This window comes from Phalacrocorax carbo, chromosome 19, assembly GCF_963921805.1.
Source record: "Phalacrocorax carbo chromosome 19, bPhaCar2.1, whole genome shotgun sequence".
In the NCBI taxonomy this organism is placed as follows: Eukaryota; Metazoa; Chordata; class Aves; order Suliformes; family Phalacrocoracidae; genus Phalacrocorax; species Phalacrocorax carbo.
The window spans coordinates 1915018-1937216 of record NC_087531.1 but is presented as its reverse complement, the minus strand read 5'-3'; the positions used below and the strand labels follow the sequence as shown (position 1 = coordinate 1937216).

Here is a 22199-nt window from a genome sequence, read left to right as displayed (position 1 = left end):
GTGGACCCCGTCCCCCTCCCTGGGCTGAGCAGTGCCTCATCAGCCCGGGTGCGATCCCAGTGCCGAGGGGAGGAAGGGCCAAGAACAGGCACCGAGCTGGGCTGTGCCGGGGTGAACGTGAGGTCCCCTCCTGGAGCGTGGCGGGGACGGCTGCAGGGTCTGGGCAAGTGCTCAGCCTCTTCCCAGTGCTGCAATACCACGTACGGGGGCTTTGCTGCTCGCCCGCCTGCCCGGAGGCAGCTGCCCTCGCACCGCAGGACCCCCAGCCCCGCTCGAGGGGCTTCAGGGCCACAAAGCGCAAACAAAGCCCCAGCTTTCAGCACGGCAAATGGCCTCTGGGTTAACTTATTTATTTCTAAAACAGTCAACAGCCGAGGCTGCTGGGTTGGAGGATTTCACACAAAGCAGAGGGGTGGCCCCAAGGAGCTCTGACCTGGCTGGCCAGAGCAGCGACCCTACAAAAATACACTCGCCCTCAGCCGGTGGAGGCAATCACTAGGCAGAGCAAACCCCAGAGTCTGTGCTGGCACGCCACGCTGTTGCTCTAGCCCGGCTGTGAGGTCTCCACCACACAAGGGCGATCCCCACCAAGTCCTCTGCCTGGCACGTACAGCCTGGCGTGGGCAGGAGCTGCCGCCCTCAAAAACACAGCAGCAGAGCCTTGGGCAGCCGTGACGGGTCAGAGCAGGCAGCAGCAAACCTGGCTGCGGGGCTTCGCCTCCTCCATCACCGTGCGGGGCCGGGAAGGGTAAGAAAGAGGGGCCGGAGGGACGCAGCCCGGAGCAGCAGCAGGACGAGAGCAGGCACGGTGGTGAGGGGCGGCAGGAGCAGGCGATGCCCGTGCCAGTCCAGAGGCATAAAACCCGTCACACCGAGAGCTGGTGGCAGAAGTGACCCCATGTGCATGTCCATGTGTGCCACAGGCACGTGCAAAGGGGGAAAGGAGCTGAGGCAGGAGCAAGGGGACCAGCAGCCGGGCACCGACTGTGCCCTGAGGCAGGTCCCAGCTTCCCCCACTCAGGAGGCTGCCAGGTACTGGTGAAAGTAGAGGCCGAAGAGGCTGGTGACAACCTGGCAGGCAGCCACCCACCAGGTGAGGAAGGCAAAGAGTCCACGGAAGAAGAGCGGGGTGAAGATGCCACCCAAGATGCCTGTGATCTGCTCCACCGCAGCACGCACGTCCTCCCCATCCTCGCCGCCGGGACGTGGCGACGCTGCGGTCGCTGCCGAAGGGAGGGGAGGGGGCTCCGGGTACAGCCCCCACGAGTGCTGCCCTGCATGACAAAGGGAGGGGTCCGCAGGGGTCAGTCCCTGCGCTGCAGCCCCCTCCCCATGCTACAGACGTGCTTACAGCCAAGTCCCAGCACGCTTGCTGCACGCGTTAGGTTCGTGCCAACTGCAAACCATGTCTTGAGAGCCTGGGGATGCCTCGGATGCTGACAGCTTGACGATGACTTGCAGGTTTCATCCTGCCCCTCCTGAGCCCCCAAGTCCCCTGTGACCCCCCCTCCCACCTCCTTACCCAGTGTCTTGAGGAGCAGCGTGCAGTGGAGGGTGAGGATGACGGGTCCCAGGTACTGCAGGCTGACCACCGAGACGTAGCAGTAAATCCTCGTGATCTGTGGGCAGCAGTGGGGGATCAGCAGGAGGCCGGCGGCCGTGCCCGGACCCCCGCTCCCCACCCCCAGCTCCCGCGTCCGGACCTTGCGCTGGATCTCCAGGACAGCGATGCGCCCGGCTTCCTTCCTCATCTGCTCCACCCAGCGCTCGGCCAGGCCCAGGTACGCCTGGAGGTGGTGGCGGGTGACGGCCAGGCGCAACAGGCAGAGGCCGACGATGGTCCAGAGGCGCGCGGTGTTGTAGGCAGAGTCCGACATGCTGGGGCAAGAGGAGGGGGCTGTCAGGGGGCTCTCAGCGTCCACAAAACCCCCTATGCCCCAGAGAGGGTGTCTGATGGGAGATGTGGTGGTGGTGGGATGACAGTGGGGGGTACTGGTGTTGGAGGAGATAGACCGGTGCACCCGTGCCTCAGTTTCCCCTCGGAGCAAGGATGCTGGGGCACAGAGTTGGACCCACTGTCGGTGCCCCACTTACATCTGCACCGTCTGCTTGCCCATGGGTGCGTGGAGCAGGAAATCCCGCGAGATGGGCTTGATCCACATCACCACCACGAGGACCGGCGCCAAGAAACTCAGGTGGAGCAGGACCCTGTGGCAGAGCCGTCAGAGACCCCCATGCAGCCTGGTGCCCCCCACTCCCTCCCTCCCCCCCTCCGCAGGCACGGACCAGTCCTCACCCACGCCCCACCTACCCTCTCCCACCACCCAACCCCTCGCCGCCCTGCAGCCACAGAGGCAGGAGGTCCCGGTCCCCGAATACCAACACTGACCCCCCTCTTGCCTCCTTCCCCACCCACAGATTTCACCCAACTGGGTCAGGGGCTTGTCGGCCGCCATCCGGAGGGCGTCGAGGTGTGTCTGGGCCAGGCGCAGCCCCGGGAAGGTCAGGCAGGCACCCAGGAAGGAGCACAGGGCCACCAGCCCCACCTTGAAGGCCAGCTTGGCGAGGGGCAGCCTGTGGGGAGAGAGAAGGCAGTGTGGGGGGGACAGGTCGGCCCCGGTGAGCCCAAGAGGAATTCCCACTCCAGACTTCCAAAAAACCTCCCCCAAACCCCATTTCCCTCCCTGCCCTACCACCAACTCACGTCCACTCCCAGCCCCGCTGCTTCAGGATGCTCTCCAGGTTGCTGCTGACGCCGGCCAGCCCTGTGGGGAGCGACTCCCCATGAGTGGGGGGGCCCGCAGCCCCCAGGGACCACCTGCCTACCCACCTCTCCCCATCCCCCCTCACCCACCGGGCTCGAGGCCGAACTCCAAGTAGTCCTCACGGATGACCAGGGCCACCATGGCGAGGAGGAGGAAGAAGAAGGCAAAGGTGAGGCAGACGGAGCGCTCGCCCCCTTCCTCCGAGCGGAAGTAATGGCGCATCACCATGAAGAAGACCTTGCTGCGGGTGAGGGGTGGCCGTCAAGGAAACCGGGGGCTTCAGGACCACCCCCCGACGCCAGCAGGACCCCCCTGCTCATTAACACATCATAAACTATCCATGCCGTTAGGCCACCACCACCTTCTCCGCAGGGAAGGCTCTCATAAGGCACCTTCGCAGATCATCAGTGAGCGGTTTATAAATCCATAAATTTCCATTTTCTACCTCAACTGGCTTTTAATGGGGAAAAAAACAAGGACGGTGGGTTTCCACCCCCACCCATCGGCAGCCCGGACCCGGCACGTAGCAGCAATTGTACCCCGAAAGCCAGCAGAAGGATACATGGTGAAGACGACCGTCAGCAGGCACCAGAGCACCCCGATGTTCGTCTCCTTCTGGGGGTCCGCCAGGCAGTAGTAGCCCTCGGTGAAGACGTACACGGCGGTGGAGTAAACAGCAAAATCCACAAACCACTGGTACTCCAGGAAATAACGCAGCACTGGTGTGACAGAGGGACATGTCACCTCGCTGCGGGGACCCGCGGGGGGTCCCCAGGTGTGGGCGAGGGTCCCGGGTCCAGGGCGACGCCGCGTGCCAGGATGGCTGGGTGCTGCGTGCACGGGAAGGGTGCTGGGGCTGAGGCTGCGGGGGTTACCGAGAGCATCCACGGCGGTGATGGGGCTGGTGTCCAGGCGGAGGTCGATGTCCCGGGGCACGGAGAGGGGCTTGTCATCCATCACGCCGTTCATCCTCCTGCAAGGGAAATCCGGGCTCGGGACGGCAGGGAAAGAGCTGGCTCGTCCCTCGTGTGGGATGGTGCCAAAAGCCCCTCGAGCGGTGGCACGTCCCCAGCGTGGGGCCCCTCGTCACCAGCACCAGCCCCGAGCCCGTCTGTGGCCAAGGCTCAGTGCCGTGCCTCCCCAGGAGAGTCCCGCAGCACACCAGGATGACTTCTGTTAGCACCAAACCAACATATTTATCGTTTTAAGTCCTTCCCGCCCGCCGGTGCCAGGGGCGCGAGCTGAGCTGACCTGTCCCGCTTGGCCTTGGGGCGCTGCTTGCCTGCCAGGGCGCAGAGCTCCTCGTCCGAGGGGTGCTTGTAGCGGTGCAGGCTGGAAGGGAGAAGTTGGGTGTCAGTGGCACCGGGTGTCCCTGGGGCCCCGCAGGGACGGGCAGGGAGGGACAGGCCACGTACCTGCCGTTGCAGAGCAGCCAGCGAGCGAAGGAGTAGTGCGGGGCCATCTTCTGCATGATGCTGGCTGCCAGCAGGCTCACCACCACCTGCACCCCCATCACCGCCTGCGCCGGGGACACCCTCAGGGGTCGACCCCAGGACCCAGTCTCCCAGAGCCAGGGGGAGCTGGGGACCCTCCCACCAGCCTGCAGTGCTGGGGCGGTCTGCTCCCCACAGCCCCTGTCCCTGCCACGGGCACTCTGGGCATGCACCCTCCGTGCATGCAACCCCCCGGGACACCGCGAGCATGCACCCTGTGCATGCAATCCCCCGGGTGTGCACCCCCTGAGACACCCCGAGCATGCACCCTCCTTGCATGCAACCCCCCGGGACAGCCTGAAGCCTGAACCCGCCGGGACACCCCCAGCACGCACCCTCCGTACATGCACCCCCGAGCTTGTAACCCCCTGGGAAAGCCTGAGCATGCATCCTCCGTGCATGCAGCACCCCCGGGCGTGCACCCCGCGGGACACCCCGAGCACGCACCCTCCGTGCATGCAACCCCCGGGCTTGCAACCCCCCGGGACAGCCTGAGCACGGACCTTCCGTGCGTGCACCCCCGGGCTTGCAACCCCTGGGCCTGCCTGAGCATGCACCCCCCGGTCAGAGACCCCCGGGGGCAGCCGCCGGCAGCCCCCCGCTCACCATGCCGGGGTCAGTGCAAAGGCGGCCGCAGGAAGCCCGCCCGCTGCCCTCTCGCTGATTGGCAGCTTCTCGACCAATGGAGAAGCGGCACCGGGCGGGGGCGGGCCCTCCGCGGCGCGCGGTTCCGCGGGCGCTGCCTGCTGGGAGCTGTGGTTCCCGCGCGGCCCCGGAGGTCGCGGGTTCGAGCCCCGGCTGCGCCGTGCGGGTCAGCGGCGCGGTCCCCGCCCCAGCTGCAGGTATGTCTATAAATTAAACCATATGCATGTATACGCCTGCACCCCCTATGTATCTACCTGCACGCATGTCGGTATGTATTTGCACCTGAAGGGCCCCTTCGGGCCGAGCTCTGCGATACCCATCCCTGCACGCAGCCCCTTGGGCGCTGCATTTCAGGGGCAAAGCAGGACACGGGTTTGGGCAGCAGCAGCTCGAGCCCCTGTGACCTCCCCGTCGTGCTCCCCCCTGGGCCCGGGGCTGGCTAAGTTGGGACCTTCCCCGCCTCAGTGCTCTCTGTGGAGCGATGATGCCACGGGGCAGGCTGTGACCCTGCTGTGTCCTTTTGCCCATGTCTTCCTTGCAAGACAAACGGGCTCCTCTCCTGCACTTATCCCCCGTTGCTCCCTGCTGCGGCTCCCTGTGAGCACTGGAGGAGCAAAAGGTGGCCGAGGCCCGAGCACAGCCCGCTGGGTGCAGCTCGTCCCGGCTGGCGGTGGGTGAGGGGCTTCAGGGCCCACCACGATGCCAGCTCCTGCTCACAGCAGGGACCTGCAGGCATTTCAGCTGAGCTCGGGGTTATTTAGGGCTGTGACAGCCCTGCCCTGCAAGAAGCACCCACTCACCCACGTGGGGGGCTCTGCAGGTGCTGGTGGGTGCCCCTGGCAGGGTGCTGATGGCCCCGAGGGTTGCCATGGATATCGATCTCCCAGGCGAAGGGATGCGCTTCCCGCTAGATGTCGCTTCCGCCCGTGCCCCGAGCATCCCCTGTGGGTTGGGGTACCCAGGTTTGGGGGGTGCCACATCCCTGCCCGCCCCAGGCATCCCCAGGGCGGCCTGGGCACGCAGCCCCCAGTGTGCCCCCCCGTGCCAGCTGAGCAGCCCCTCCGCCCGACGGCAGGGAGAACTCAGGGGCTGTGAAGCCAAAAACCCCCCTCGCCCACCCCAAGTGACCCGATCCTGGCTGTCAGGTACCCCTGGCTGCGAGCCGAGCTGGGGTCGGGGAAGGTGCTCCATCACCTTTGCTGTCTGGGCACAGCCCGTGTCCTGGCCCCCCGAGAACCCCCAGATCCCCCCAGCCCTTGCACCAGGACGCAGCACTGGCTGCAGGGTCTGCACAAACCGGTGGCTGCGTATCTCTGGAACGAATGCAGGGCCCCAGGATCCTCGCAGCCCCCACAGTGTCGGCTTTCAGCCCCGCCGAGACACAAGAAAAGGAGGGAAAGGTGGAAGATGGATGCTCGGAGCACCCCCAGCCCGGCTGCCCTCCCCCAGGACACAAAAGCCCCTTTGAGGATTGATTTTACACCGCTCCTGCAGAGACGCCCAAATTAGCATCAGCAAAGGGAGCTGCCACGACGGACGGACGTTGTCAGTGCTGCTGTAAAGTCATTGAATTAACGGGGCGCCCCGGCCCTGCGCCCAGTGAAGGGGTGCCAGGCCCAGCACAGACCCCGTACGCACCGGGGGGACGTTTCTTTGAAGGGCTGGGACTTGGCAGCTACACGGTGCCCACCAAGCCGGAGCCAATCCCCGGACAACCGAGCTCCTGCTGGTCCCGCAGCCAGGGGACCCCGTGGGAACAGCTGGGGGACCCCTTGGGCACCGTGGCCGGGGACCGGCTGGGGGACTTTCCACCTCCGGACGGTGCTGGGGGCAGCTGGCGGGCCGGGAGCCGGTCTGTGCCCATTCCCCGCAGCAGAAGTTTCCCATTTTGCACAAAGACGGCGGCGGTGGGCATTGTCCGGGCTGCATCGCATTACCCAGGGCTCCCGGAGAAATCACTTGTATTTCACGCTCCATTGAGCAGCTGCCTGTATATATTTTCTGTGTTGCATTTTTAGCATGACAAAAGGAGAGGGCCTGTGAACTCCTTGCTCTTCAGACCTCTCCGACACGTCCCCTGAGCGGAGCCCCCCTCGGTTAGCATAACAAACTGCCACGCTCCCTCCAACGTGCTCCGGCTCCCTCCGGTCCCTTTTCCCGGGGTTATTTAATGTATAGCTCAATATTTGGGCGTCTGGGTCGCTGGCGGCAGCGGGCGAGCGCGTTCTGGCGGGGGGTTGGAGGCAGGGATTTCGGTGAGGATGTCCTTCTGACGCATCCGTAGGGGAGCCAGCCCGGCCCCACATCACCCATGCTGTGTTTAACTGGTCACCAGCAACACTGGTGGGACCCCACAGCCCTCCCTGGGGAGGGGACTGAGCCACGGCAGCCCCGGCTGGACCCAGCACTGGCTCCACAGCTCTGGCACCCCGATGCTGAGTGAGCAACCAGAGTCACCAACCTCTGCGGTGACGCTGTGCACCGTCCCCTGTCTGCTCCTGGAGCTGCAGGTCTCCAGGCTCTGTTTTTGTCTTGAAATTTGATTTAAAGACAGAAAAGTATGGGCTGCAGGGCTGGAGTGAGTCTCAGAACCAGCAGCACCAGCTGGGGCTGGAGCAACCAGTCAGTGCACTGGGAGCTGGTGGTGTTGGCTGGGCGTTTGTCCCTCCCAGGTCCCCGTTTGTCCCGCCTGTCCCCCATGAGGGCCAACCCCGGGGAGCCCTGTGGATGGGCAAAGCGGGGCCAGACCCAGTTCCCAGGTCTGGGGTGGAAATGAGGGGAGGGAGAGGGAGCGAGGGTGAGGTGAGTCATGCCCATCCCCAAACTGGCCAAGCCCGAAGCTGGGCTCCTCCTGCCTCTCCCCAGCCCAAAAGGGATGGGACACGATCCCCTCTGGGGCTGGGACCACCTCGGGGCAGCACTCACCTCCTGCCGTGGGGAAGGAGAGGGCTGGCAAGATAAAAACTCGATGCGCTGGGAAGGAAACACACCCTGCACATGGGGTCTCTCAGGGATTTGGGGTGTCCTGTAAGAAAAAGGGGCAAAATCCTGCCCGAACACCAGTGGCGCGAGGGAGACCAGGCTGTGACACAGCGGGGGCTTTGAACACCTTTAATGCACGTGATTTTTTTTTAATCCTTTAGCCTTGTCAACCTCGTCCTCCCGATACCTGAGGCTCGGTGGCAGCAGCTCTGTGTCCCTCCAGCTTCCCAGGATGTCACCTCGTGGTCCATGCACCCCATCTGGCACCGAGGTGTGGGGGGACCCCCAGGTGGGAGCCCCCGGGCACATCTGGCTTCAGTTTATATAGGAAGGGAGGGAGCAAGCCCTTACCCTGGGGATCGGAAGGGCATCTGCACGGATCCTGCCCACGCTTCAAACCAAGCCTTGGCTTTTCTCCAGCCTTCCTTGGTCACCTGGACCCCACGGAATCCGCTCGTGTCAACTGTTAATGGGAGACACTGGTGTGAGCCCAGTCCCAACCCCGTGAGAACCAGGGCCACGTCCCAGCGGGATGGCCAGGAGGTGACCATGTCACCACCGCGCCAACTCCCTGCCCGAACAACTCCACAGCCGCCATCCCACCATGCACCCGGGGACGTTTCTAACAGGGTCCAGCAGTGGGGACAGGCAGGAGTCTGGGGTCAGCGTCTGTTTAAGTGGCTGGTGACCCCTCGGGACATCTTGAAAGAAGGCAGGTGACAGCGGGAGCAGGAAAACCCACGTCGCTGCTGGTGTCTAATGGAGAGAGCTCCCAGCAGGCAGGAGAAGGGGTTGTGTCCCCTCTGTGCAGGACTCATGCAAGACCTTTAAGGTGCAAGACCTTTCAGCAGCAAGAGCTCTGGGGGGACCTGGGCACTGCTGTGGGGTTCACGGGGTGCCCACCTCCCGCCCCGCTCCCGCAGGTTGCTCCAAAAACTCCTCACCAAGAGCCATGCTTCGTGCTGGGTCTCTTGCGAACAGGGTGACCCCAACGCCGTCCCCGGCCCATGCGGTGGCACCTCTTCACTCATGTCCTTGTTGCTGCGGGTCGCTTGCAGGGGGTCCCAATGACCCAACTGTGGGGCACGGTCAGCAAAGCCCCCCGTGTGCTGCCGGCAGCTGCCTGCGGATGAACACACAAGGCGTTAGTTGCTGCCTGCACCGGGGCTGCCACGCCACGTCGCAGCATATACACCCCTCCCCTAATTCCAGCTTCCTCCTGCATTTTCCCCCTCCTCCCCATGGCTGCGTCCCCCCGCAGCCTTTCCCTTACACAGCTTTGCAGGGCCTGAGCCCAAATTTGCTCATTAATTGACCAGTCGGGCCATCCTTGTGCTCTCCCTTCACGTTCAGCCTTCGGCATTGCTTTATGGGGTGCTAAAGCTGCGCTGACAAGCGCTGCATGGCATAAATCCCCAAGAAGTGCCTGTTCTTGCTGGCTCACCCAGCCCTGAACCCCCACGAGGGCTCTGCCAGCTTCGGGGTTCGGGTCCATCTCCCTCCGTGGTCTGCGTGGGGTGGGAGATCAGCGCAGGCTCCTTCCCCTGAGCCCCTCCGATCCCGCGCACACCGATGCCCGCAGGGATGCGCACGCGGGGCCGGGCATCCCCGCCCGTGCGTAGGGATGCCCGTGCAGGGCTGGGGAAGGCCTAAGCGCTTTCGTATGTGCCGAGATCACCTGATGCTCCAGCAGGAATATTGCGCTTAAAAACACTCCTCCTCGATGTTTTTATGTTTGGGCTTTGCCAGAGCCCGGCTGGGCTCTCCCTCCAGGATGCTGCAAAGCCGCCGGGGTGCTGGGAAGATGCTCACTGCCGGGGGGCTCCCTCGCACAGCCAGGCTCCCTGCAAACCCAACCTTTCCCACCACAATCCCACATCAAACCCTCTTCCCAGATCCCCCTCGCCCCTTGCCTGCGCTGACAATACCACATCTGCGCTCCATCTCAAAGAAGCCTTGCCTGGGGGATGCAGATGCCCTGGATCCCCCTCTCCGAGGGCAGCTGCATTGCTTCCCCAGAGCTTGGGGGGTCACAGTGGTGCTTGCTCTGCCTCCCTGTAGCTAAGGGGGTCCCCATCTGCCCCCCACCTCCCCTATCTCGTGGGGTGAGACCACTCGAGCCGAGGATCTGTGCAGCGCCTGGCACAGGGATGGCTGGGAGGGATGAGGATCTCAGCAGCTCATCCAATGTGATGGGAACGGGAAGGGCTCGATCCTGCTGCCGCACACAGTGTGAAATTCATTAATTAACCAGGGTGTGTTTCGGGCAGCAAAACCAGTATTTCGTATTTATTGAAATGCTCAGCTAATTTCTCTATTCCCCAACGAACTGACCAAGCCCAGCTGCTTACGGGGCACAAAGCAACCTGTTCAGATGTTCTCCCCGGCCCTTCACCGAGGCGCAGCGAGAGCCACCGGCATCTTTTCCCTGCTCTGACCTTGAGGCGAGACACAAGCGACCCTTCCTGGAGCCCCGGGGCGATCTGTTGGTCCAAACCTGGGTTTGTGGCGCGGCCGAGCACCGCTGGGACAACTTCTTGGTGGGGGGAATAACCCCGTGAGATGTGGCTGTAATGTGGGAATGGGGGTCTGCGGGGGGCCAGCGCTCCCTCCTCCCCCGGCTGCCCTGCCCTCGCCAGGCTGGGAACAGCTTGAGTGTCCGGGCAGGGAATTCATTTAAATAAATTTCCATAGGGATTAATTTCACCCCTTCTCCAGCAGCGTGGCGGAGGCAAGCGTGTGTCTGTGTGTGCACGCAAGAAAAGCTCAGCCTGTTTTGGGGAAGCTGGGGAGATGAGAAGGATGGGGGGCACCATCCTCCCCCCGCAGCCCCATCCACCCTCGCTGCCCTTCATCCCTTCATTTCCAGCTTCGGGAAGGTTTCGAGCCTGTCCTCGCCCACACACGAGCCTGGCCCAGCGGGTGCTCGGTGCCAGAGATGCTGGACCCAAGCAGGGGGGGATCATCCAGCGCAAAACATCCAGCACCCAAAAATTCCAAAACTTTCCAAACAGAGCTACAGTGAGCAAAGGGTCGGCCTCGGGTGGCTTGAAATACCATCAGGGAGAGAGATTTGGGCTGCACAAGCCAGTGGGGAAGAAAATCCACGGGATTTGCCATGATTGAAAGCCCTTGGACGTCCCCCAGCCCCACCAGAGCCTTGTCCTGGCCTCATCCCGGCGCGGGGTCTGCCCTGAGGGTGCCTGACCTGGGTCCTTCTGCGCCAAAAACCTGCATTTTGCTTTTCAGTGCTCCCCGGACCCAAAACCACGGCGGAGCCAGGACAAGGAGGGACGCAGCGAGGGCTTCTCCATCCGCACCGATGGGCGCCGGCGTGGGGGACCCCCGGCGCGTGGCAGAGGGGGTGCACGGGGGTGCCACCAGCAATTCTCGCTGCTCAGTGCTCCCACGCTCCTGAGTAATTCAGCCCACGGGTCACCCCGAGCTCTGCTCACCCGCAGCCCCGGCAGCCTCCCCCACCACGAATGGGGATATCGAGGGCTGGGAAAAATACTCCTCAAGCGGCAGCACAGTCCAGATGCTTGGAAATCTGGGGAGCTGATAATGCCATGTTGTCTTTCAGCTTTTCCAGCCCTCCCCAGGACCCCCAGCGCAGGGGACATCCTTTCGGCGAGGAGAAATTATAATTCCCCCCATTAAATGGGTGCAAGAGCATCAAAATGACACATGCAGGGTTTTTTTTTTCTATTCTGCTTAGGGTTTGGGATTCAAAGTGCACGACGGATTCAAATAACCGGGGTAAATAAATCAGGGCTAGTGAATACTTGAAAACAAACAGAGCAATAGCTATTTTTGGCTGTCAAATTCGGGAGGTTTTAAGGTTTCAGGGTACAAACTGCTGCGAGAAGTCGTTACCTCTGCAGCAAAATAAAAGCACAGCGAGGAAGGAGTTTCCGTTCTCCTCCCATGGAGATGGAGACGGGCAAACCCAGCAATGCCAGGTCTGCCAGGGGTCTTGTACCCACAGAAATACCGATTTTGGGCCCTGGGGTGGAAAACAGGGATCCTGGCTGATTTCTGGAGGGAATGTTCCTCTGGAGGAAGTGGAGCTTTATTCCACTGAGGATGGATAAGTCAGGATTAAACAACCTATTTCTTTGAAAATGCCAAGCAAAGCGCAGACCGTCACTGGGGTTTTTTAAAAACTAAAAAATACCCTTTCTATTTGGATTTTTTTTAGGAATTCTGATTTTCAAATGACTCACCTACCCCTTTGGAAAAGCGAGGCTGCTGGAAGGGCAGTTCTCACCGTGCAGTGCCAGCCCCCACCAACTCGGGCTTTAAAGCACCCACCCCCTTTTTGGTTTGGTGCTGCAGCCCCCCACTGGCACCCAGTGCTGTCCCAGTGTCCTGCACCTCCTTTGCTTGAGTTCGTTAAGTCTTGGAGACACGGGAAAGCAGGGATGGAAGGAAATCCCCCAGTGCTGCTGGCAGCTGGGCTCATTAGAGCCATTTCAGAAGCCTGGGCTGCCCCGCAGCTGGGCACGGCTCTGCCTTGAAACCCCAGAAGCTCCAGAGCTGGGCTTGCAGGTGATGGAAACCGGCGTTTTTGGGGTGCACAGTGTGCCCCAAGGTCCTCTTTTTTTGCAAGAAGAGGCTCTGCATGCTGCACACCTCCTCCTCCCAGGTAATCCACCCTTGCTTTGTGTCCCCAGCCTGGCCCGGAGCCCAGAACAGGAACCTGTGGTCTGTCCCAGGGAGGGTGGCTCCCATGGGTGCTGGGGACCTGGCCCACGGGGCTGTGGCCAAGTGAAATGAGCTGAATTATAGTTTAAGGCAAAGCTCAGCATCAGCATGGAGGTTCTCTGCTCTTTGCCATGGAAACAAGCGTTGCTAAGGGATTGCTTAATAGGGAGTAAAATATTCTAAAAATCTAAGTTTATGAGGCTGCAGGATTGAACCCCCCCAATCCTGGGGGGTGGATGGGGCTGTGGGGGGCTGCCCTCGCAGCAGCTCCCACGTGCAGCTGAAAGCTCCAGTTCTCCGTCCATATGGAGAAACCCCTGGCACGGGGAGAACTGGGCGCAGGGTGCTGGGTGATTTGGGGTGGGCACAGGCTCCCCACCAGCGTTGGCATGGTCCTGGGGGTGCTGCAGCACAGAGCTGGCGATGTCAAGCCCGCCACCCTTTAAAACAAGCATATATATTATTAAACAGACTCACAAAAGGGTCCCCAAGGGATAAAGACACCAGTGCTGCCCCCTCAGAGTGCATGCAATGCCAGGCTCTTGCTCGGCGCCTCAGTTTCCCCTCCTGCACGACCAAGGTGGGGGCTGCCGTCAGCACCCACTTCTCCCAGCATCCTCCGTGGGCACGCGGAGCCGGCGATACCCAGTTAACTTTACTAATTTTATGGGCATGAGGAAAAGGGCTGGGGGTGGGGGGGGGGAAATAATACGGGCAGGGGCCACCTCTGACCTTGACCCCCATCCTGGCTCCCCGCGGCAGCTGGGCCGTCGCGCCTCTGCCGACAGCTCAATGGGCGCTTTGTCTGCGCCCGCCGGCCCCGCGCAGCCCCGTCGCCCCCAATAATATTTATGGAGTCAGCAGTCACCTTCTCCCCTGCTCCCTGCATCTCAATAACAGCCGGGCTGGTGAGATCCAGGGAATCTGGGAATTTATAGTCCGGCGAGTTGCTGCTCTTTAGCCCCGTGGGGTGTGGAGTGGTGGATCCGGCCCCTCGGATAGCATGTGTGCATGAATAACCCGCCCCGGCCTGGCTCCAGGTACTGTTCACAGCCCTCGAGTCTTTTTTTTTTTTCCTTAAAAAACGCCTGTTTAAAAGCAAACAAGTGGGGGAATTTTCTCACTTTTCCCAAGTCTTGTGGAGCCGCTTTGCTCCCAAACCAGCTTTGGGGGGTGGAGAAGGTGACGAAAACGCTCTGCTGACTTATTTTACTGTGTTTCTGCTCACCGCCCAGTTCCTCCATCAATTAAAACAACAGAGAGCTCCTTTCCAAAGCTCCAGCAAAGAATATTTTAAGATCCTCCTGCCAGAGATGCTGCAGATGGGTGCAGCCCTGGTACCCCCGGGGTGGGGGGGATTCGGGTCTGCCCTGAGATCGCCGGAGTCCCCAGGAGGCTCCCTCGGCACCCTGGGCTCCAGGGCAGATGTTTTAAGCAAAGGTGTTTGTTCAGGAAAGGATCAACCAGGGAAACCTTAACATTTGGGGAGGAAGGAGGGTCGGTGAAGGCGCAGGGCACAGTGATGACCCTGGTTTGCTGGGATTTGGATAAAGGGTAACTTCTCCCTGACGGGTGATTCGGGGCAAGAAGGGACCGGGCGTGAATCCAGGTTCCTGCAGTTATATCAAATGCTGCCAAACCTAGGGCTGAAGCAGTGGATCTCTGCAGGTGGGAAATGGGGCCTATGTGGGCTGTTTTGGTTGTTCCCAGATGCTCCAGCTGCGCAGAAATTTGGTCAGTTGAGTCGGATGCTACCAGCCGCTATTCCCACGTGGGTAAGAGTGGGAGCCTCTCGCTGTGGATCAGCTGCTGAGTGATGGGAATTGCCAAGGCTCACATCCTTCCCCGCTTCCTGGGGGGAAAAAACAGCCCAGAAAGGATCCAGCAAATCCCCCAAATGACTCACCAGGCACCTGGGGACTGACACCGACAGCTCTTCCAACAGCCGGGCCGGACCTTCGGGGAGCCTAAACACCCGCCGCGATGTCGAGTTGCTCCATGTGCCATTTCCAAAGGCAAGTGTTGCCCCATCCCGCAGGAACTGGAAGGAACTGGATTTTGAGGCTATTTCAGTGGACTTCGGGAGCAATTCTGTGCTGGCCATGGGATAAAGCTGGTCCTTTCCCAGATTTGCCATCAACTTCTGATAAATCCTCCAGTGAGCAAAACAGCCCCAGGCTGATCCCGGTGCCGAGCAGAGCAATCCTCCAGTACCGACAGGCATTTCTGCGCTGGTTTGGTGCTTCCCTCTGTTACCTGAGCCAGGAGGTAACAGGCAGAAAGGTGACGGGATGCCGGGTACATCCACAAACCTCCCTGCATGGAAAATCTCCTTTTGGGCTGTTTAACCCCAGAGCTGCGGGTACCACTGAGCTTCAAGCAGGGTTTTCCCTGGGGCTGGGGTCATGGCCCATCCTGACCCCCAAACGCTGCATGGGAGGGAGGAGGAGGAGGGATGATGGGGAAAGCAGAGCCGTGATTTCCATGCACGCTGAGCTCCTTTACAGCTGATCCATCAGGGAAACAGCTACAACCTCAGTCCCCCTGTCCCCATTGAACCCCGGGCAAACACAAGCGTCCCCCAGCACCACCCTCTGACCCAGCTTGAGCTGGGGCAGCTTCCAGCCTCTTTCAAAGAGGAAACCAGTTTATTTTCCTCCTCCTCTGCTGGATGCAGTCTGGAAGGCGCCGTGGAGCATCCTGCCGATGCTTGGTGCTGAGCCGTGCCTGTGCAGCCCAGATCCGCCGCTTCCCGAGGCCACGGCGCAGAGGCTGGTCCTCGCTGTGCCGCAGAACATCCCCCATCGGCCTCGTGCGCACGCGGCTGCTTCCCATTCCCCTTCCCCAGGCTCATTCAGGGAAATGCTCCGTGACACCGGCCCTTGAGCGCTGGCGGCTGGAGATGAATCTGGAGTGTCACCTCCTGCCACCGCCCTCGTTCCCAGCCTGCGGAGCGGATGCGTGGGAGATAACACGCCCCTGCAAAGAGCTGGGTGAGCAGAGGAGGATGGGAAAGGGAAAGTCCTGGGAGGCAAATATAAACTGATTTTTGTGTGAAGCTGGAGTGCCGGAGCTCCTCTATGCAAAGGGTTTGTGTTGCTCTCCGTGCAGGGCAAGAGGAGCAGGGTGCTGATGGTGTTGGCGGAGGATGGTTTCTGGAGACGCCTCAGACACCCTGGGTTTAGTCCAGGTGGGAAACAAGGGTTTTGCCGCAAAAGGAGGGTGCGGGAAGGTGGTTGGGACACAGGGGGAGCAGGGGGCAGCTCAGTGGGGGATACCCAAGCAACGGCCGCCACCAAGCCACAAACCAGCTTGCAAAGGGCAGCATGGGGTCTGCCCGCAGCCCCTCGCTGGCCTCATGCTCCCTCCCAACGGCGGCACAGGGAGGGCTGAGGCCGGCGCAGCCCTCCTGGGAGCCAGCTACCGGCGGGCGGGTGGGCGATGGAGGGTGGTTGTAACAAGCATCATTGCCGGCTTGCTGAGCTAGGCATAATTGTTGCAAAACCGCTGCGCACATGCTGAGCTTCATAATTATCAGGCTTGTCTGCCAGCCTCTCCCTTCCCCCAGCACAACGGCACACTTGATTATGATTATGGTGGCTAATTTTGTCTGGTGCATCTTAGGCATATGGGCCCCCACCTGCTCTGAATATGCAAACGCCGCTGATTTGCTCCTCGGTGGCCGCTCTGAGCCGGGCCCGTGGGCAGGCGGGGAGGGGGAACCTGCCCAGCGCCGGGAACAAAGAAACCCCACGCGGCGGCGCGGGCACAAAGAGCCGCCGGCACCGGAGCTGCCCATGGCACGGCACGGCGGTGCCCGCGCTCGCCGAGGCCTCTGGGTTTGTTTTCCATGGGCGAGATGGAGCATCTGTGAGCCATGAAAGCGTGTGGCGTGGCACGCGTGTACACCGTGGCACGCGTGTACACCGTGGCACGCATGTACACCGTGGCACACACACGCACCCCTACGCAATCAACACCCTACGGACGACCCCTGCCATGAAACCCCCGGCATTTTCCTGCTCCAGCCTGGTTTTTCCGCATCACCGCTGGATGCATCCGCATCCCACAGCCTTGCAGAACCTTCCCTGCCCACCATAACGTATTGTTTTGTGACACGTATGAGCGGGGTTTTGCTGGCGTGTCGGTAACGCTCATAAAAGCCTCCACGCGACGGTGAAGGGCAGCTGAGGTGGTCTCACGTCTGCCTCTCCGGGCCCGCTGTCAGGGGGGCTTTGCCATGCTAATGGATAATTAGATAGGCAGACAGACTGACAAGGATCCAGATGGATGGATAGATGCCACGAGGATCTGGTGACAGATAAATAGGCAGATGCTAATGGGCAGCGCAAACAACAGCTCAGACTCCTGCTAATTCCCACTGTAATTTTTAAGCTCTCTCCATCCTCCCCCCTTTCCCCCCCTCTCTCCCCCAATGCAGAGCTCTCACCAGTGCATCAATCACTTATATATATTTTTTTTTAATTTTTTTTTGCAAAGAAGTAGCATAAATGGTTTGTAAGGGCTCTAAGGAATAACAGGCAGCAGCGAGCTGAGGTGGGCGTCGTGCAGGGGCGCAGGGAGGTGAAACCCCTGGGGTTACCCTGGGACCGGCCAGAGCCGGGCTCGGCTATTGGGGTGTCTCCATCCCTCCTTCCCCAGCGCTGCCACCACCTCCCCGACACTGATTTATTTTTCAATTAAAAATAAAATGAAATAGAAGGTTTGTCCCTTTTCTTCCACCCCAGGGATGGGAAGAAGATTGTGAATGGAGGGGAGGAGGCCGAGGTGGATTAGAGCCGGAGAGCTGCGGCCGAGCGGGCGGTGGAGACAAAAGAAAGCATCTTTGCTTGTTTTCCCTTGCCGTGGGGAATCCACGTGGCGGTTGCGGGAAGGCGGGGAAAGTGGGAAGGGGAGATAAATCCTGCTGGAAGGCTTTCGGTGGCACCCGCACCGCGCGGGAGATTTATAGCCCTGCGCTTCGCAGCCACCTGCCTGCGATGGGTGCTGCTCACCTGCTCTGCGGGGCCCGGCCCGTCAGCCGGGACCCCTGGTTAATGAGATATGGGGATACGGGGATGCTCGTGTGACTGTAGACCTTCAGGTCCTTCCAGCTTGGCAGGGACTGCACTGCCACCGTTACCAGCCCCCCTGGTCCCACCCTAGTTGGGGCTGAGCCTTGGCAAAAGCCAGAGCCTCGAGCATCCTCCCGTGGGTACCAGCTCCACGGCTGCCACACTCTGCCTCCCGCTCACACTGCCTCCGGTCCTCTCTGTCTTATCTGCCCATCTCCTGCTTTATCACCTCTCCCTGATTTGTCTTTCAGCCCATCAGCCCCTCCGTTATCTGCTCCTCTTCCCCTCTTTTCCCCTCCATGTTTTTATTTTTCCTATAGTTTTCTCTCTCACTGGTTTCTTTTCTCCCCTGCTCTATAGATTTCCCTCTTCTTTCTCGCCCTGTCTCTTCTCCTACTCCTTTCCCCTCTTCCCAGTGTTTTTTCTCTCCCCTCTGCCATCCCAGGAGGGGTCGGCAGGACCTTGGCAGTGCGGATGAGCACCCAGGGGCAGGCATCCCCATGAAGCTGGGTCCCTGGGCTGCTGACACAGGCGGGTCTTGTGGTCCTATTTCAGGCTGAGCTGCAAAATACAGCCCAGGAGATGCCATTGACATCTCCTGCATCTCGGGAGACAGCCGAGCCTGGTTTGGGATGAGGAGCGCCTGGGAACCAGTCCCCAGAGGTGCCCAGAGCATCACTGCCAAGCTCCCCATGCCTGCCCTGCAGCAGCAGCCGGCAGAGAAAACCACCATTTCTCCCTTATTTCACCCAAACCGAAGCCAAGGGGGAGGCTGGGGAACGGGGAAGCGCCCCGGCCCCGCCGTGTCCATCACCGCAGGCACACCAGCCGCGGGGCGCGGGTGCCTGCGGCGGCTGCTGGGGTGGCCGTATCCTGCACCCGCTATGTAGGTCAGAGCTGGCGCCGCGAGGGAGCGCGGCAGCCCCCGGCCCCGGGGTCGCCCCCGCCCGCCGCCGAGCTGCCGGCTGGGATTAAACCCCTGGGAGCCTCTTACCAGCACTGTGTATATATATATACACACACGCCCAATCACCATGTATATATACATGCACACATACCAAATATGTGTGTATATATAATATATATATGTATTATCGCAGCCTTTTTCTTATTTCAGATGGAAGCAGCTTGCCGATGCAATTAAAAGTTTTACCAGAAACGACCCCGTTGCAAATATTCCGGTTTTTAAAGAAGCCGGTTCGAGTTCTCAGCAACTTGCTGAGAAAGCGCCCGGGGGCTTTTCTGACGAGCTCCCACAGGTATTCCCAATTTCCTTCGTTTGCTTTATGAGGTACATGAGAAAAAAAGAGAAATATTTTCCTTATAAATATAGATATATGTATAAAAAATATTCCAGGGATTTTTTTTTTCCCTGCGCAGATCCCTCTTTCCAGTTTTCCAGTCTCGGCACCGTCGCCTGGCTCAGGTGGATACAGACCCAGCAGTTACGGGTCAGGGTGACTGGATGGGCGCTATTAAGAAATGTGGGAACAGCAAAAGCTTTAATTCCCAGTTAAAAATAATTCCTTTCCTGGGCACATGTGGAAAGCACCTTCAATTCTTGATTCTTTTCCTTCCCATCACAAAATACCCCAGGAGAAATCCCAAAAGCAGCTTCGCCCATCCCTGTGCATCAGCCAAGGGCAGCACCTGGGTGACACCAGGACCCCCACGACCCGTAGCCATCAGAAAAAAAAAAGACAATATTGGGAATGTGAGGATCAGAGATGCTTAAAATACGACCCAGCTTTGGGGGAATTAATTTCGGACCGGTTTCTTGCTGCGGCCATCGCCTGCCCAAACCCCACTTCTCCTTTTGGTGGCCACCCTCATCCCTCTGCGAGCACCTGGCTTTTTTAGAGGGGGGATAAATGGGTGCATCAGGGGTACCGACATGGCCGTTGACCAAGACAGACAGACAGCATCCCCAGGATGGACAGAATTTGGTGCGGGAAAGGGGGCGGCGATGGCATTGCCTAGACACAGCATTTAATTAAGATGCAGGAGCGGTACTTTGGGTGCAAAAAGCAGAGGGGGAAGGGTTAAGGGGCGGTGGGAGAGAGGGGTGAGAAGAAAGCCGAAGAAAAGAAGGGACCTCACAGCACCCGGAGGGCTTGATGGCTTAATTACCATATTCAAATCTAATTAATTCCCCTTTGCATAAAAAGGCCACGGGCGGGCGTGGGACCAGCCTTGCAGATGGCGTCTCATGCTCAGCACCATTTTGGGGCTGCCGGCCATCTTAGAGCGAGGAGGAGGAGGAGGAGGAGGACGACGGCGACGACGGCGGCGGCGGCGGCTTTGCCTGCGGCGCCAAGCATCTGCTCGGGGCACCCATCGGGCATGGGGCTGTGCCGGGTGCCGGCACCAACAAGCCCCATCGACCATCATTAATATTGCTTTGAGGAAGAAGAGGCTATTTAAAAAGCAGGGGGGAGAAGGAACGAAGGAAAAATGCATGGGAGGGGGCGTTTAAAGTGATGGGGCATCGTGATTTGGGGGTGTTAACATACCCCTCGCCCTTGGTTGGGGCTCCCCGCTCCATCCCTGCATCCTGGGGTCTCCAGATGGGACGGCGCCGGTCTCCGTGTGGATGGAGAGCGGCTGCCGATGCGGGGATTAGCGTCCCTGGAGCTCTTTGCTGGAGGGGCTGGGCAATGGGGAGCAAGGCACGGTGGCGGATGTCTCCCCGGGACCGCCGCCGCGCCTTGCTCCCCTAAAAAGCAGCACCAACACAGCCCCGTGCCATGGGAGCATCCCAGAGCCACCTCCGGAGCGTGATCCCATGGGGATGCACCCCGTGTCCCCCTTGGGGTGCTGGCCAGCAGGAAAAGCCAGGAAAATCCAGCCTCAACAAGCAGATACCCAAACCCCCTCCTGCACAAGCATGGTTTGGGGGGAAAATGGGGGCTAATGGTCCTCATCTCCCCATCGTGAATCTGGAGGTGAACCAAATCCCTGCTGAAAAACCAGCCCCAAGAGCGGGGGCTGCCGATGGGCACCACGGCAGCGCCTGCGCCAGCTGCCAGACTCACCCTGGGAAAGGTGAAAGTTATTTTTCTAATGTTTCGGACAGCTTCACGGTCACGTGAAAAACTCGGAGGAGCAAAGACCGCGGGGGATGTGGTTTTTCTCCCTTGACTGACTCCCAAGGATGCGATGCTGCTGCTGCTGCGGCTGTGGGGCTGCGCTCCTCCCCCCTTCCCAGCGCTGCTGGGGGCTGGGATGAAGATGTTACCCCAAAACAGGCTCCCAGGCAGAACTGGCAGTCGCTTGTGTGGCTAAATCCGATGTCTGCCAGCGGGAAAAATGGGGTTGGGGGGGGTTGGATGGGGCAGAGCTGGAGGAACTGTGGATGGATGGTGTGGGAGGTCGCACTCCCAGCGAGGGGCAAAGCAAGACATGAGGGGGGGAAGATTCCCCCTTATGCTGTTTAGTCATAAAAAGGGATGTTTTTGAGTGACAGAGGAAAGATTTTTAGATGTATATTTAAAAGGAAATAGGGAGAAAAAGTCAGTTATTCAGCAACCAAAAGCTGTTACCTTTAGCCCATCTTCCACTAGCTTTGGGAGGAATCTAAATGTTTTCAAAGAGGAATATAAATAAAATGGGGACAAAAGCTGGGGTTTTTTCCCCAGAAACAATGAGAAAAAAATCAGTCCAGCACCTCACAGCCTGGCAATTGCAGCCACCTGCCTGGACCCAGCGGCAAGGGGCAGCCCAGCCATGCGTGGAGCCATTGTGTGTGCCCCCCTTGCTGGCGCTGCTCCCTGGTCCCCCCAAATCCCTGGCTGGAGAGAGCCCGGGAGGAGGTTTTGTGGGGAAAACACAGTGCCAGGTAGGGGCGGGGCTTGAAGGCAGGGAATGGAAAACAAGAAAAGCCCAAACTTACCCCATCTGGGAGTGGTGACGGGGTCTCGAGCATCCTCGAGGGAGCGAAGCTAACTTCCCTTGCCTGGCTCCGCAGGCACTGCCCTTGCCGTGGAGGGATGCGACCAAACCAGCCCATCCGCGACAGCCACGTACAACTTTGCTGCTGCAAACCCATGCTGGGAGCAGCCTTCTTCCAGCCTGGCAGCTCCCACGGGCAGGAAAGCCCAGTCCACAGCACCCCACGGGGCTCCTCCATCCTTTGGTTTCCAGGGCGAGGGTGCGGCGGTGCGGGTGGTCTCTGCGGGGCTCTGCCCACACCGGCCTGGCTGCTCCCTGTCGCTCCGGCCGCTTCGTCCCATCCCCGTCCCTGCCGATGGATGCTCTTGGACTGCGTTGATCAAAGCAAGGTGGGGATTTCTCCTCTGCAAAAAATAAAATGAGCAATGCCGTCATGTCCAAAACCAAAGCGATCACCTCCAAAAACCTACCGATCACCTCCAGACCCACACTCATCTCGCTCTGCTCCTCACTGAGCCATCTTAACCAGCCCAGCCGCCGCGCTGGGCAGGCCCACGTGGCCAAGGCGATGCTTCAAGGGGATCACAAAGGTGTCTCCTGGCACCGCCGGAGCCTGGCAAAGGGTCTCAAGGTCTTCGCAC

The 22199-nt window shown here is 60.2% G+C and overlaps 1 protein-coding gene and 1 long non-coding RNA gene across 4 annotated transcripts; both read right to left on the bottom strand.

The window, feature by feature from the left end:
- Positions 1–329: 329 nt before the first annotated feature.
- On the bottom strand, positions 330–4906 carry TMEM161A (transmembrane protein 161A). 3 transcript variants are annotated; one of them, XM_064469492.1, is made up of 13 exons: positions 4865–4906; positions 4181–4284; positions 4017–4097; positions 3641–3738; positions 3328–3484; positions 2855–3006; positions 2705–2765; positions 2431–2574; positions 2095–2208; positions 1704–1878; positions 1523–1619; positions 1091–1274; positions 330–878 (listed from the first exon to the last, which is right to left on the bottom strand). In XM_064469492.1, the coding sequence occupies exons 1-13, from the start codon at positions 4865–4867 to the stop codon at positions 680–682; spliced, it is 1569 nt and encodes a 522-aa protein (XP_064325562.1). In that variant the 5' UTR covers positions 4868–4906; the 3' UTR covers positions 330–679. The 3 variants fall into 3 exon arrangements, with proteins under 3 accessions (XP_064325562.1, XP_064325563.1, XP_064325564.1); XM_064469493.1 differs by lacking the exon at positions 4865–4906 and adding an exon at positions 4706–4729; XM_064469494.1 differs by having other exon boundaries at positions 731–1274.
- Positions 4907–8005: 3099 nt separating this feature from the next.
- On the bottom strand, positions 8006–21954 carry LOC135316373 (uncharacterized). Its single transcript, XR_010375741.1, has 3 exons — positions 21560–21954; positions 8830–9008; positions 8006–8348 (listed from the first exon to the last, which is right to left on the bottom strand). It is a non-coding gene; the product is annotated as an uncharacterized LOC135316373 (long non-coding RNA).
- Positions 21955–22199: the final 245 nt, after the last annotated feature.

Bases quoted from the DNA above. Each gene is read 5' to 3' on its own strand.
- TMEM161A (XM_064469492.1), bottom strand. The intron at 1,879-2,094 runs GTAAGTGGGGCA...CTCTTGCCCCAG, and splicing joins GGCAAGCAGACGGTGCAGAT to CATGTCGGACTCTGCCTACA. The intron at 879-1,090 runs GTGGGTGGCTGC...TTCTGCCACCAG, and splicing joins CTCTTTGCCTTCCTCACCTG to CTCTCGGTGTGACGGGTTTT.